Source organism: Chiloscyllium plagiosum, unplaced genomic scaffold, assembly GCF_037043375.1.
Source record: "Chiloscyllium plagiosum isolate Xiang-an unplaced genomic scaffold, Cpla_swu_hap1 HiC_scaffold_16, whole genome shotgun sequence".
Taxonomy (NCBI): domain Eukaryota; kingdom Metazoa; phylum Chordata; class Chondrichthyes; order Orectolobiformes; family Hemiscylliidae; genus Chiloscyllium; species Chiloscyllium plagiosum.
Window position 1 is genome coordinate 73,336,596 of NW_028270154.1, and position 13,735 is coordinate 73,350,330.

Genomic DNA, 13,735 nt, shown 5'->3' on the forward strand with positions numbered 1-13,735 from the left:
TTTCAGCAATGTCGTGCACACTAAGAATGCTCTGAAGTTTGCCTTGGTAGCATTCCATGATTATTAATGTGTTATTATCGAGTCATTCTTGAAGGTTCAATGTGGTATTTAGTCCCTGTCAAAGATGTTCCCTGTGATGCTTTTTCTGTCAAGGTTTGTAATGGAAACCATGTATGTAAACATTTACCTCAGAAATCCATATACAAACATTTTATCATGGGAGTCCTAATGCATTTTTTAGCCTCTGACTTGTAGTGAGATGAGACTCACAAGGACATGTGCCGACATGTCAGCCTTCTCGTTAATTCATTTTTCAGTTTTTTGGCACAAGTTTAAAACTTCAGTTACATTTCTGAACTAACTGATGGACTATTTCATTAACTGCACAGCATCCCTTACCTCTTTCAGCTCCATTCTACCCATACTCCAACCAGTCTGTTTGTTTCCCCTCATGATATATTAGTAGAATTTACGATTTTGATGAAGGCATTCCCCCTCTTTCCTATCTTTATTCATGGTGTAACAGGTCTCTAAACTGCTACCTTTGGCCTTGCACCTCATCCATGACTTCTACAATATCCCATCGTGACAAATATAATTTCTAACCTCACTATGATTCCTGAACACTGAATGCCGTACTGCATTTGTTTTTTTTCTTGCACATTGCCAACCCACTCTATACAACTTTACTGGTACCTCATGTTTTCTCTGGGGACGTAGCCACAGAAATGAAATTGCAGCAATGTGGTACTCCCTTGGTACTACACTGAAATATCAGGTTGGATGTTGTTCTGTAGTCTCTGGAGCGGGACTATTCCTCTCATGCACTCTCTGTCAGTGGAAACTGACCATTGCTGGAAGTGAGGGTCTCTGACCCATTGCTGATACCTATATTAATCTAATAGCTTGCTGGTTTACTTGGTGAGCAGCAATGCTTGACAATATCGTTTAGCAGTGTATCATGGCACACGTGATTCATGTTGGTTTTTGTGGTCTCTGATTTCCTGTTGCGATTCTGCATTGTCAGAAGATATCAGTAAGACATTTTGTTTTTGAGCTATTGTTCATTCTCCTTAGTAATATTGTAGCAGCTTCTCCTGTCTGTTGCTAGGTCTAGCAAATTTGCATTTCTTGCAGTAACTGTGTGGTTGTCAGTACTAAATGGGGACTTGATGGAATGGGATAAATTGGGGGTGTGGGAGGGGTGGGGGGGGTGGGGTGGGGAGAGGAGGAGGTGGGGCTTCATGGCCAAGGGTGCAAGGGATTTGAGGAGCAAAGCATCAGGGAGATTTTAATGGGATTGGGAGCACAGGCAATTGAATGGGCCCCGGAAGCAACAGGGCACAATTTGTTACATTCCACAAATCATGAAAAAGTCTTGGTATCATAATTTTAAAAATCACACAACATCAGGTTATAGTCCAACAGGTTTATTTAGAAGTACTAGCTTTCGGAGCGCTGCTCCTTCATCAGGCAGTTGTGGAGTTTTAACTTTGAACACCCCAGTCCAACACAAGCACCTCCAAATCATATCATAATTTCAGAATGGCTTTCGCTGGTCACTTTTAGGCTGGTGGATGTGATAATCGATTGCACAGGACAGGGCTTCTGCCACTTGTCTTTACATTATGCGGAGATTTCTTGTATTGTTTTCTTTGTTCTTTTCGTGGGATATGGGTCTCAGGCAAAGTCAGCATTTGTTATCCATCCCCAATTGCCCTTGAACTGAACTTCTTAATAAGTAATTTCAGAGGACAGTTAAGAGTCAACCATATTCTATGACCTCAGACCTATATAGGTCAGTCCAAGAAAGGACAGCAAATCTTCCTTTCCTAAATACAGGTCATATACCAGATCTTTTGTTTTTATAAACATCAGTGATAATTTCATGGCAAACATCAGTGAATAATTCCAGATTATATTTGTTGAATCAAAATTCCACCAGTTACCATGGTGGGATTTTAAACCTATGCTCCAAACATTAGCCCTTGGATTATTAGTTCAGTGACATTACCAGATCCCATCATCTCCCTGGAGCATCTTTGGCCCCATTTATTCAATATCATACAATAATATGATCTATTTCAAATCAGGTCACATTGGAAAATCATTACGACTGGAGACCCTCACAGTAACCTCTTTTAGAGCTCAAGTTCCTTCATTGTTTGCACTGAATAGCGACAAGAAAAGAGCCAAAAATCATCACCCAACATCCAGCGTTCAACATGAAATTAAATTGGCATGAAAGGAAATTGATTAGTTTTTTTTTAACCTTAAGGGAAAAATCCCTGGATTGTAGTGTGAAAGAAACAATTACATACACTACCTGAGAGTCAACTCAATTTACTCCAATAAAACTGCTTAGGCAGGTAGTATCAAGAATCCAATATGATACCAGCGTTTGGTACTACTCCGATGTTTTAGCATAGTTGATGAACAGATTACATCTCAAGCTCCACAATGTCTTTAATGAATGTATTTAATGTAATGTTGACAGGAGAGCATCTGATGTGTTTGAGATAGTGAATGATTCCAGTTCAGAATGTTGTGATAGATTCTTCCAATCTGCAGATTGAATGAAGACCTGTCTAAATGAAATCTGAATGAAGTTAGATATTTTCCAAAAAATTTTTTCTTTCGAAGTCTGTATGTTTCAATGGCCCTTTCACTTTCACTGTTAGGTCCATTGTTGCAGTATTTGATGAACTAACATAGTCAGATTGATATTATTCAGAAAAATACATCTGACATGTAGGTTTACTCTTTAATTGCAACTAATACCTGAACTTGTACCAACTACATTGGCTTGTATTAATTGTAGGACAGACAACTCACAACAACTGGCTTTATATTAAGTTGGACATGGTATTTACAGTCAAGAACTCAAGAACTATTTTAACAGAAATCTGCTTAATCAAAGTTTTTAAAAAGCATTTTTTTCTCCCAGAAAAAGAATGCTGACACAATGGTTAGCACTCCTATCTCACAGTATCAGGGATCCGGGTTCGATTCCAGCATCTGTGTGGAGTTTGCACATTCTCACTGTGTCTGCGTGGGTCTCTTCAGGGTGCTCCAGTTTCCTCCCACAGTCCAAAGAAATGCAGGTTAGGTACATCGACTTGCCCCGTAATGTGCAGCCTAGGTGGTTAACTATAGTAAATGTAGTTTTACAGGGATAGGGGGTGATGCAGTTCGGAGGGTCAGTGCAGACTCAATGGGCCAAATGGCTTTTATCTGCAATGTAGAGATTCTATGATTCCATAACACACCACGAGGTGTGGAAAGGCTACTGCCAACATCTGAGCAGGGCACACCTTCCTTGTGTCTGCTACAATAGCATCACAGGGATGGGATGAATCTGGGATGGAGGAATCTGGGATGGAGGAATCTGGGATGGGATCTGATGGTGCTTCAAGTGCTGTCCTCCCACTCAGTAGGGGAGACTCTTAGGAAGATGTCACCTCCTCAAACTCTCACTGCTTGAATCACTCTTTTAACCTGCTTGGCTCTGCAAAGGTGTTCATCAACATTAAGATTCCTCAATCATTTTCTAATCTCCAACTCTACTAGGTATTTTATTCTATTTCAAATTATATTTCAACCTCACTCTCTACAGAAAACAATCTGAACTCCTTAACTAATTACCTGAAGTTTATATAAAACACCCTCAACACCTATATGATTCCAGTCTGTAGCAGATTCATGCCTGTCTAATCTGTTGCCTATAAAAGAATTACATTCAATTCCTGTTATCTTTTCATGTTCCTCTGACCACACTTATAGTAGAAAATCCTCTTGTAAATTTGCCATATTGTAGTTATACATTTCATCAGAGGAGTTACTAAAGTGCCACTCTTGGTGAGAGAGTATAATTACAGCTCAACATGTATGTATAGGCACTTTCCACTGTGAATGCAGAGATCAGAATTTGTGATTAAATGTTTTTTTTCTTCAAAGGATGTTGGTGTCACTGACTTCTGTTGCCTATCCATTATTGCCCTTGAGTGGTGAGTTGTCTTCTTGAACTGTTGCAGTCCATCTGGTGTGGGTACACCCATAGTACTGTTAGGAAAGGAGTTATCCTGCAGCAGTGAAGAACAATGAATTGGCCATGCTAAATTGCCGGTAGTGTTTGGTAAGGGGTAAATGTAGGGGTATGGGTGGGTTGCGCTTTGGCGGGTCGGTGTGGACTTGTTGGGCCGAAGGGCCTGTTTCCACACTGTAATGTAATCTAATCTAATCTAATGATATCGTTATAAATCAGAATAGTATGTGGCTTGGAGGGGAACTCACACGTGATGGTGTTCCCATGTGTCTGCTACCCTTGCTGTCTAGACAGTTTAGGAGGTACTATGGAAGGACCTTCAGTGATTTTTTATCCCCCGAGTGGTGTCAATCTTCTTGAATATTATTGGAGCTGCAATTATTCAGGCAAGTCGGGTAGAATTCCTTCAGAGTCCTATCTTGTGCTGGGCAGAGGCAGACTTGCAGCAGAATTCTCAGCCATTGACCTGCTGTTATAGCCACAGTATTTGTATTTCTGGTCCAAATCAATTTCTAGACAATGTCCAGAGTGTTGATAGTGGAGAATTCAGTGATGCTAATGCCATTGAATGTGAACAATCAGGTTCTCTGTTTTTGGAGATGACCATTGCATGGCACTTGTGTGATATGAATGTTATTTGCATATGAATATATGAATATTATCTACCTAAACCTATCCATGTCATACTGCATGGATATGAGCAGCTTCAGTATCTGAGGAGGTGCTGAACATTATACGGTCATCAGAAAACATCCTCTAGTGATATAATATCAAATGAAGAACTGCAGATGCTGGAGATCTGAAACAAACAAAACCAGAAATTGCTGGTGAGACTCAGCATTTCTTCAGCATTTGAGTCAACAGAGTCAACATCTCGAGTCCAGTGACCCTTCTTCAGAACGATAGTAGGATTCTGCAGCTGAGATGACTGGCTTCCAAAAACTATATCTATCTATTTTTGTGCTGGGTGAACAATTTCTCCTGATTCTAATTTACTTAAGTTTTGACAGGGTTCCTTACTAAGTCTTAGTAGATTAGATTAGATTCTGTACAGTGTGGAAACAGGCCCTTCGGCCCAACCAGTCCACACCCTCCGAAGAGTAACCCACCCAGACCCATTTCCCCCCAACTAATGCACCTAACACTACAGGAAATTTAGCATGGCCAATTCACCTGATCTGCGCATCTTTGGACTGTGGGAGGAAACCAGAGCCCACCCACGCAGACATGGGGAGAACGTGCAAACTCCATACAGACAGTCATCCGACGCTGGAATTGAACCTGGGACCCAGGCACTGTGAGGCAGCAGTGCTAACCACTGAACCATCGTGTTGCCCTAAAATGCTGCCTTCATGTCAAGGACAGTCACTCTCACTGTACCTCTCATGGTTCAGCTCGTTTGTCTATGTTTCGAGCCAGGCTATAATTAGACCCGGAGTTGACTGAGCTCAGTGGAACCCAAACTGAGTGCTAAGTGCCACTTGATTGCATTGTCAATGGCACTTTCCATCAGTTTACTAATGATTAAGAGGAGCCTGATAGCATGGTAATTGGCCAGGTTGGATTTGACCTGCTTTTTGTGTAAAGAACATTCCTGGGAAATTTTCCCAAGTACAGAGGTACCTCGATTTTCCGAACGAGATGGGAAGGCACTGTATCGTCCGGATAATTGATTATTCGGTTAATCGATTCAAGCCTCTCCTCTGGGGCTCAGGGTTTTCTGTTAAGTCTACTCCCTGTTCAGGAGACTAGGCAGCAGCACACTGTGCACGGGCCCTGCCCCCAACCCCGTCCAACACTGCCCCCGCATGGCCGCAAAACTCCCCTCACCCACCCCCAACCTCCTGCAACACCGCCCCCCCCATCCGCAACACAACATCCCCTCACCCACACCCAATTCTGTCTAACACCGCTCCCCAACACCGCCCTCCATTCGCAAACCCCCCCAAACCCTGGCTCGCACACCCCCCCCCCCTCCTTTTCACCCCACCTACCATCTGACCCACCCCCCCCCCCCAGTCAATGCCCCCGGCTTCCCCTCAACCGCTCCCCCCCAACACTGCCACCACTGTGTTCCCCCATCCTCCCTTGCGCCCCTACCCCCGTTAGTCCCACACCCTCTCCGGGGCAGCCAGAGTAGACATTGGCATTAAGACTGCTGCTGCCTTTGTGGGGTAAGTCTCCAATTAGCATCCACACACACAGACAGACACAACATTTTGACAAGTTATACCTCTGCCCTGTACAGAACAGTGTTAGAAAGAATATCTGGGGAAGTGGGGTTTAGGATTTACCCCTATGTAGAAGTCCAGGGAAAGTTTGGGGAGAGCGAGGGAAGGGAGGAGGTCAGTCATTTGGAGACGATGCCTGGGCTCGATGTCCAGGACTATTGTCGGCAGCATTTCAGGGAGCCAAGATCGTTTTTAATCATTGTAAACAAAAGTCACGATCAGGGTTGAAACAGCTCTTTGAAGTAATGTTTCTATCGGGACCGCGAGATCTCCTTCAGATAATCTGATATTCGGATAATTGATCTACGGATAATCGAGGTTCCTCTGTAGATGCTGGTATTGCAGCAGCTTGGCTGGGGTGTAACACATTCTGGAGTACAAGTCTTCAGCATCATGGACTATCATGGCAGTACCTGCAAAGGTTGACAGAAAATGCATGTATATACGTTTTTGAGAATATTATGAGCACTCTAGGCATGACTTTAAAATTGCTCCTGAATTGTATTTGTGGGCTTGTGCCCTTCTTTCTTTGAAAACTACTTGACTCTGGAAAGCAACTCAGATATGCTATACTGGAACCATTAAAAACATCAAATATAATCCTGTCCTACCAGTTGTAAATCTACTGTATCTCTTGATTTTCTAAAATTCAGTCAGTAATGGACATAGCTATTGAGGTTGGCATTCATTGCCTATCCTTGGTTGCACTGAGAAGCTGATGGTGAATTGTCTTTTTGAACTAAATGTTTTGACACAATTTCTCGAGTTACACGTTGGACTGCAGTTACTTTTGAATCAGACACTGTCAGCACATCCAATTTCCCTCCCAAATAGACATAAATAGACAGTGACAGTTGTCAACCTCATGGCAACATTTACTGAAAGTTACAGTTTTATTTCTAGAATTTCAAAACTGAGTTAAAATGATCAGACTGTGATGATGAGATCAGACTCCACATTCTCCAGTTGATTGTGCCAAGCCTGTAGATCAGCAACATAACCACACAACTACTGTGGCTAAAGTTAAATTCCAGGTTGAAATTAATTTCTCACTGTTCGTTCTTCTTTAATGTGTGGGAGTACAATATTCAATCTCAATCTCTTTTAAAAAGCCCATTATGACTAGAATTTCATTTCCATAGAGTTGGTCTTTTTATGCTGCTGAGCAAAACATGCACCTCTCACATGTAGTCAAGTTCACTTTGTTATGCTCAGCGATGAAATAGCTTACTGAAGTCTTGTATAATCATGGGAGAGGACAGTTTCTGCTGAATTTCTGTAGAATAAAGAGGGGAAGTAACAAAGGAAGTTAGTCAAGTCCATTTCAGTATTAATTTTCTCAAAATAACATTCAGCAGGAGGCAATGGTAAAGTTTCACTTCAAGGTCTATCATTAGCATTTACTTTTCAACCTACATTTAATTACTTGGAGAAGTAAACCAAATGCTTGTCGAATGAAGTATCTTATTCATTGTAATCATTGATCAGCACCCTACGCACTTCCTTTCTAGGTACTGTGAAGGTTGTGGTGTGTGACAGGAAGAGAAAGGACCCGTTATTCTTCTCAGCTATATGTTGTAACATGAAATGAAGTGAAAAATAATTGGAGACTTGGGAGCAAAAAGATGGCTTTCAGAAACCTTCCAAATCGTAACGATGTATTTAACTGGTCTGCGAATCATTTGGCTGACTATTTCAGAATGGTAGGTAAAGCCAAAGACTATTTGTTCTTCCTTATACTCCGCTGATCTCCGTGAACAATGGTTTTACAACTGTGTGGACTGATTATCTGGCTGACAGGCAAAGTAAAACTTCAAGCAGTTCAATGATTGTCAACAAGTATATCAAAGTATGCTTTTAAAATATTAGAATGTGATAACATACCTTTTTTCACCATGTGTTGGGAAGTTGTGCTTTCTTTAGAGTCTAAAAAGTTATTTGTTTAACACTTTCATGTATTAATATGATCATCAATTTTGTTGATGCCTTACTTACCTTTAGATTCAATTATTCCCATGTTCTCTTGGCCAATCTCCCATTTTCGACCCTCCCTATACTTGAGCTTGTCCAAAATTCTGCTGTATGCCCAAACTTGTGCTAAGTTCTGGAGATTTTTTGCTCACTGACTTAGAACTGTTCCCAGTCCAGCAATATTTTGATTTAAAATTCTCATTCTTGTTTTCCAATTCTTCAATGCCCTGGCTTTTCCTCCTTCTACAAGCTCCTCCAGCAGAACAAAACATTCTGATCTCACTGGTTCTCCAATTTTGGCCTTTTCAGCATCTCCAATTTTTGTCTCTCCTCGATTGGTCTTGAATTGTCTGTGCCATAAGCTTTGGAATTCCATCTTCAAACTTGTCATCTCTCTAACATGACCTCTACTTTTAAGTCACTCCTTGAAATGTATCTCTTTAACCAAACCTTGGTCCACCTGTTCTCATATCATTAAAGTTGTCAGTATGGCAACTTTAATTAAATTTTAATTTAATTAAAATTTAATTAAAGTTTTTTGATAACGCTCATGAAAAGCTTCTTATGATGTTTTACTACATTAAAGAAGCTATATAAATGCCAACTCTTGTTGTTAGCACACCTTGTGCAGTTGATTGAAAAGGTAAAACATGATGTTTGCTAAAGGCCATCTCTTTTTTTATTTGCAAAGTTTAAACTCTAACAAAAATTTGAAGACATTGTCAGTTTACAGCCTGAGTCAACTCATTCTGTAGATTAAAATATTTTGCAATAAAAATGCTTAAATCATCAGCTAGTTTCCAATAACTACTCATAGTGATATGTTATGAAATGGTTTTTTTTAAATTGCAAAAGATTTGTTTAATGAGACAAGCCCTGAAAATTGCTTTAGTAATACTTATCCTGTCACCAGCAAGAGACAAATGTTACGATATGAAGTTGTATTTCTTCTGATGAACATAAAAAAATGTGACTCTAAGTTAAATTGCTACATCTGTTTCTAAAATAATCTCATGTCTTTTTGGATTTATTGAGCAAGGTGACACTGTCAGTTGCATGTGAATGTTTCAAGTGAATACTTATTAATTTATACAACAGTACAGAAATAATGCATTCTGACAATCAGAATCTTTTTCCCAAATTTAAAATGTCTAATACAAGGAGACATGCATTTAAAGAGAGAGGGAGAAAGTTCAAAGGAGATGTGAGGGGCAAGTCTTTTTATACAGAGAGTGGTGGGAGTCTAGAACGCGTTGCCAGGGATGGTGGTGGAGGCGTTTAAGGGACTTTTAGATCAGCACATGAATATGCAAGGAATGGAGGGATATGGACCAAGGGGAGGCAGAAGGGATTAGTTTAATTAGGCATCATGTCCAGTACAACAACATGGGCTGAATGGCCCATTTCTGTGCTGCCCTGTTCTATGTTATATGTTCTAAAAATTATGTTGACCTGACATACCATAAAGTAGGCCATTGATGCCAGCCTCCCTATCTCGCTGTCTAGTCATTATTTAATTAATGGTTGTAATTCCATGTGCCTGTGTTGTCCCCATATAGAACATAGAACATAGAAGAATACAGCGCAGTACAGGCCCTTTGGCCCTTGATGTTGCGCCGATCCAAGCCCACCTAATCTACACTAGCCCACTATCCTCCATATGTCTATCCAATGCCCGCTTAAATGCCCATAAAGAGGGAGAGTCCACCACTGCTACTGGCAGTGCATTCCATGAACTCACGACTCGCTGAGTAAAGAACCTACCCCTAACATCTGTCCTATACCTACCACCCCTTAATTTAAAGCTATACCCCCTCATAATAGCTGACTCCATACATGGAAAAAGGTTCTCATGGTCAACCCTATCTAAACCCCTAATCATCTTGTACACCTCTATCAAGTCACCCCTAAACCTTCTTTTCTCCAATGAAAACAACCCTAAGTGCCTCAGCCTTTCCTCATACGATCTTCCTACCATACCAGGCAACATCCTGGTAAACCTCCTCTGCACCCGTTCCAGTGCCTCCACATCCTTCCTATAGTATGGCGACCAAAACTGCACACAATACTCCAGGTGCGGCCGCACCAGAGTCTTATACAACTGCAACATGATCTCAGGACTCCGGAACTCAATTCCTCTACCAATAAAAGCCAGTACGCCATATGCCTTCCTCACCGCACTATTTACCTGGGTGGCAACTTTCAAATATCTGTGTATATGGACACCAAGATCCCTCTGCTCATCCACACTACCAAGTATCCGACCATTAGCCCAGTACCCCATCTTTTTGTTACTCTTACCAAAGTGAATCACCTCACACTTAGCTACATTGAACTCCATTTGCCACCTTTCTGCCCAGTTCTGCAGCTTATCTATATCCCGCTGTAACCTGCCACATCCTTCCTCACTGTCAACAACTCCTCCGACTTTCATATCATCCGCAAACTTTCTCACCCAACCTTCTAGCCCCTCCTCCAGGTCATTTCTAAAAATGACAAACAGCAATGGTCCCAAAACAGATCCTTGCGGAACACCGCTAGTAACAGCACTCCAAGATGAACCTTTACCATCAACCTCTACCCTCTGTCTTCTTCCAGCCAGCCAATTCCTAATCCAAACCTCCAACTCACCCTCAATGCCATACCTCCGTATTTTTTGAAGTAGCCTACCATGGGGAACCTTATCAAACGCCTTACTAAAATCCATATACACCACATCTACCGCTTTCCCCTCGTCCACCTCCTTAGTCACCTTCTCAAAGAATTCAATTAGGTTTGTGAGGCACGACCTGCCCTTCACAAAACCATGCTGACTATCCTTGATCACATTATTCCTATCCTGATGTTCATAAATCCTATCCCTTACAATTCTCTCTAAGACTTTGCCCACAACAGAAGTGAGACTCACCGGCCTATAGTTACTAGGGTTATCCCTACACCCCTTCTAGAACAAGGGAACCACATTTGCTAGCCTCCAGTCTTCTGGCACTACTCCTGTAGACAACGAGGACATAAAAATCAAGGCCAATGGCTCTACAATCTCCTCCCTTGCTTCCCAGAGAATCCTAGGATAAATGCCATCAGGCCCAGGGGACTTATCTATTTTCACCCTTTCCAGAATTTCCAACACCTCTTCCCTACATACCTCAAAGCCATTCATTCTACTTAATTGTGACTCAGTATTCACATCGGCAACAATGTCCTGTTCCTGAGTGAATACTGACGAAAAGTATTCATTCAGTGTCTCCCCAATCTCTTCAGCCTCCACACGCAACTTCCCACTACTATCCTTGACTGGACCTATTCCTACCCTAGTCATTCTTTTATTCCTGACATACCTATAGAAAGCCTTAGGGTTTTCCCTAATCATACCAACTAAGGACCTTTCATGTCCCCTCCTTGATGCTCTTAGCTCTTTATTATCTCTTTATTCTCTTCAATTCAACCACATGTCTGAACTATTTTTAGATATACGGTGATGCAATACAGCATGGGAACAGGCCCTTTGGCCCACCAAATGACTTCACATGGATAGATTTTAACTATCAACAACTGATGTGTAAAGAGAATTTGCTGGTTTATGATCATGACAGTGATAGACTCAGTTCATGTTGAGGGATGGTTGAGATAGGATTTTAAAGTGCTGATTTCTGACTTGTCCTGAAGCTTGGTAATACATCATAGAGAAGTGAGATAATTATAAATCTCTCCTTATTAAAAAACAATTTACCAGATACAGTTGTTGCATAGTGAATATTTTAATAACATGGCGATACATATTGTGATAACAGTGACATCGGCAGTCAGATACAAGAAATCATCATAGAGTCCCTACAGTGTGGAAACAGGGCATTTGCCCCAACAAGTTCACAACGACCCTCCGAAGAGTAACCCACCCAGACCCATTCTCCTACTCTATTATCTCTACATTTGCCCTGACTAATGTACCTAACCTTCACATTCCTGAACACTATGGGCAATTTAGCATGGCCAATTCACCTAACCTGCACATCTTTGGACGATAGGAGGAAACTGGAGCACCCAGAGAAAACCATGCAGACACAGGGAGAATGTGCAAACTCCACAAAGAGAGTCACTCAAGGCTGGAATTGAAGCCAGGTCCCTGTTGCACTGAGGCAGCAGTACTAACCAACGAGCTACTGTACTGTTGTGAAGAGAGGATGAAATAGCTTGTTATAGTGAGAGATGTACTTACAGGAAGCATCTTATATACATAAGCGTGAATAAAAGAGTTTGCAGAAATCTACAAGACTCAGACAGTAATTATTCATAGGTCAAGGGAAACCATTATAGGTCACAAGCTAACAGAAGAAAAAAGCATTGCCATTTTTTCAATGTGCAAAACTGAACCCCAAGCCAAAGGCCGCCTGGCAACTCTAACCAAACATTGTTGAGATTTAGCTACAATGTTGAACTCAAAACCTTAGTGTTATTCAGGTTTCTCAGTCTTGCGAGGTACTTGAGATATTGTTTCCTCTTTCACCAATGAATTCACCTCATCCTTCTATTCTGGAATCTCCCTGATTCTTAGACTCTGTGTCGCTTTCAAATTAATACAATCCTTTGAGTCAGAGATGGATAGACCAGATATCTGTTCATGTAAACAGAATGAACCTACCCAAATTCTCTAGAAGATCTCCCATCCAGTCTTTTCGGATTGAGCTATCTGCCTAACGTTTGTTCCACTGCATCTATTAATCTATTTCCTAGGTTCCCTCCTTCAGTTTCTGCAGTTATCTTCAATTACAACATCTTTCTCAACTCTCCTTGTTATCCCTCCTCGAATATTGCTGACCTCCTCTCATTGGTTGACCTCTTCCTCCCTATAAACCGTCCAACTCATTTTTATGACTATTCTCTTAGCATTACTACTTCACATGGTCATAGGGAAAGCCTTTTTTCTTTCTTTATTCTTTCATGGGATAGAGGCAGCATTGTCAAGACATGGACTTAATGCCCATTCCTAATTTCTTTGAAGTAACTGGCTTGCTAGGCCATTGCAGAGGGAAGCTCAGAGTTAACCATATTGGTATAGTCTGGAGTCACACGTAGGTCAATCCAAGTAAGGATAGTAGTTTTCCTTCCCCAAGGACATTAGTAAACTAGATAAGTTTATACAGTAGTCAATAATTGTGGGCGGCACGGTGGCACAGTAGTTAGCACTGCTGCTTCACAGCGCCAGAGACCCGGGTTCAATTCCCGCCTCAGGCGACTGACTGTGGGAAGTTTGCACATTCTCCCCGTGTCTGCGTGGGTTTCCTCCGGGTGCTCCGGTTTCCTCCCACAGTCCAAAAAAGTGCAGGTCAGGTGAATTGGCCATGCTAAATTGCCCGTAGTGTTAGGTAAGGGGTAAATGTAGGGGAATGGGTCTGGGTGGGTTGCGCTTCGGCGGGTCGGTGTGGACTTGTTGGGCCGAAGGGCCTGTTTCCACACTGTAAGTAATCTAAAAACAGTGTCATGCTCACCA

At 41.7% G+C, this 13,735-nt stretch overlaps 1 protein-coding gene across 1 annotated transcript in view; it reads left to right on the top strand.

Annotated features, from left to right (window-relative positions):
- The first annotated feature begins 7,797 nt into the window (after window positions 1–7,797).
- The window catches only part of lcp2a (lymphocyte cytosolic protein 2a), a 157,570-nt gene continuing 151,632 nt past the window's right edge, over window positions 7,798–13,735 (top strand). Inside the window, exon 1 of the mRNA XM_043703923.2 lies at window positions 7,798–7,979. Coding sequence (XP_043559858.1) covers window positions 7,902–7,979 — 78 coding nt within the window. The 5' untranslated portion in view covers window positions 7,798–7,901. The remainder of the gene's footprint in view (window positions 7,980–13,735) is intronic.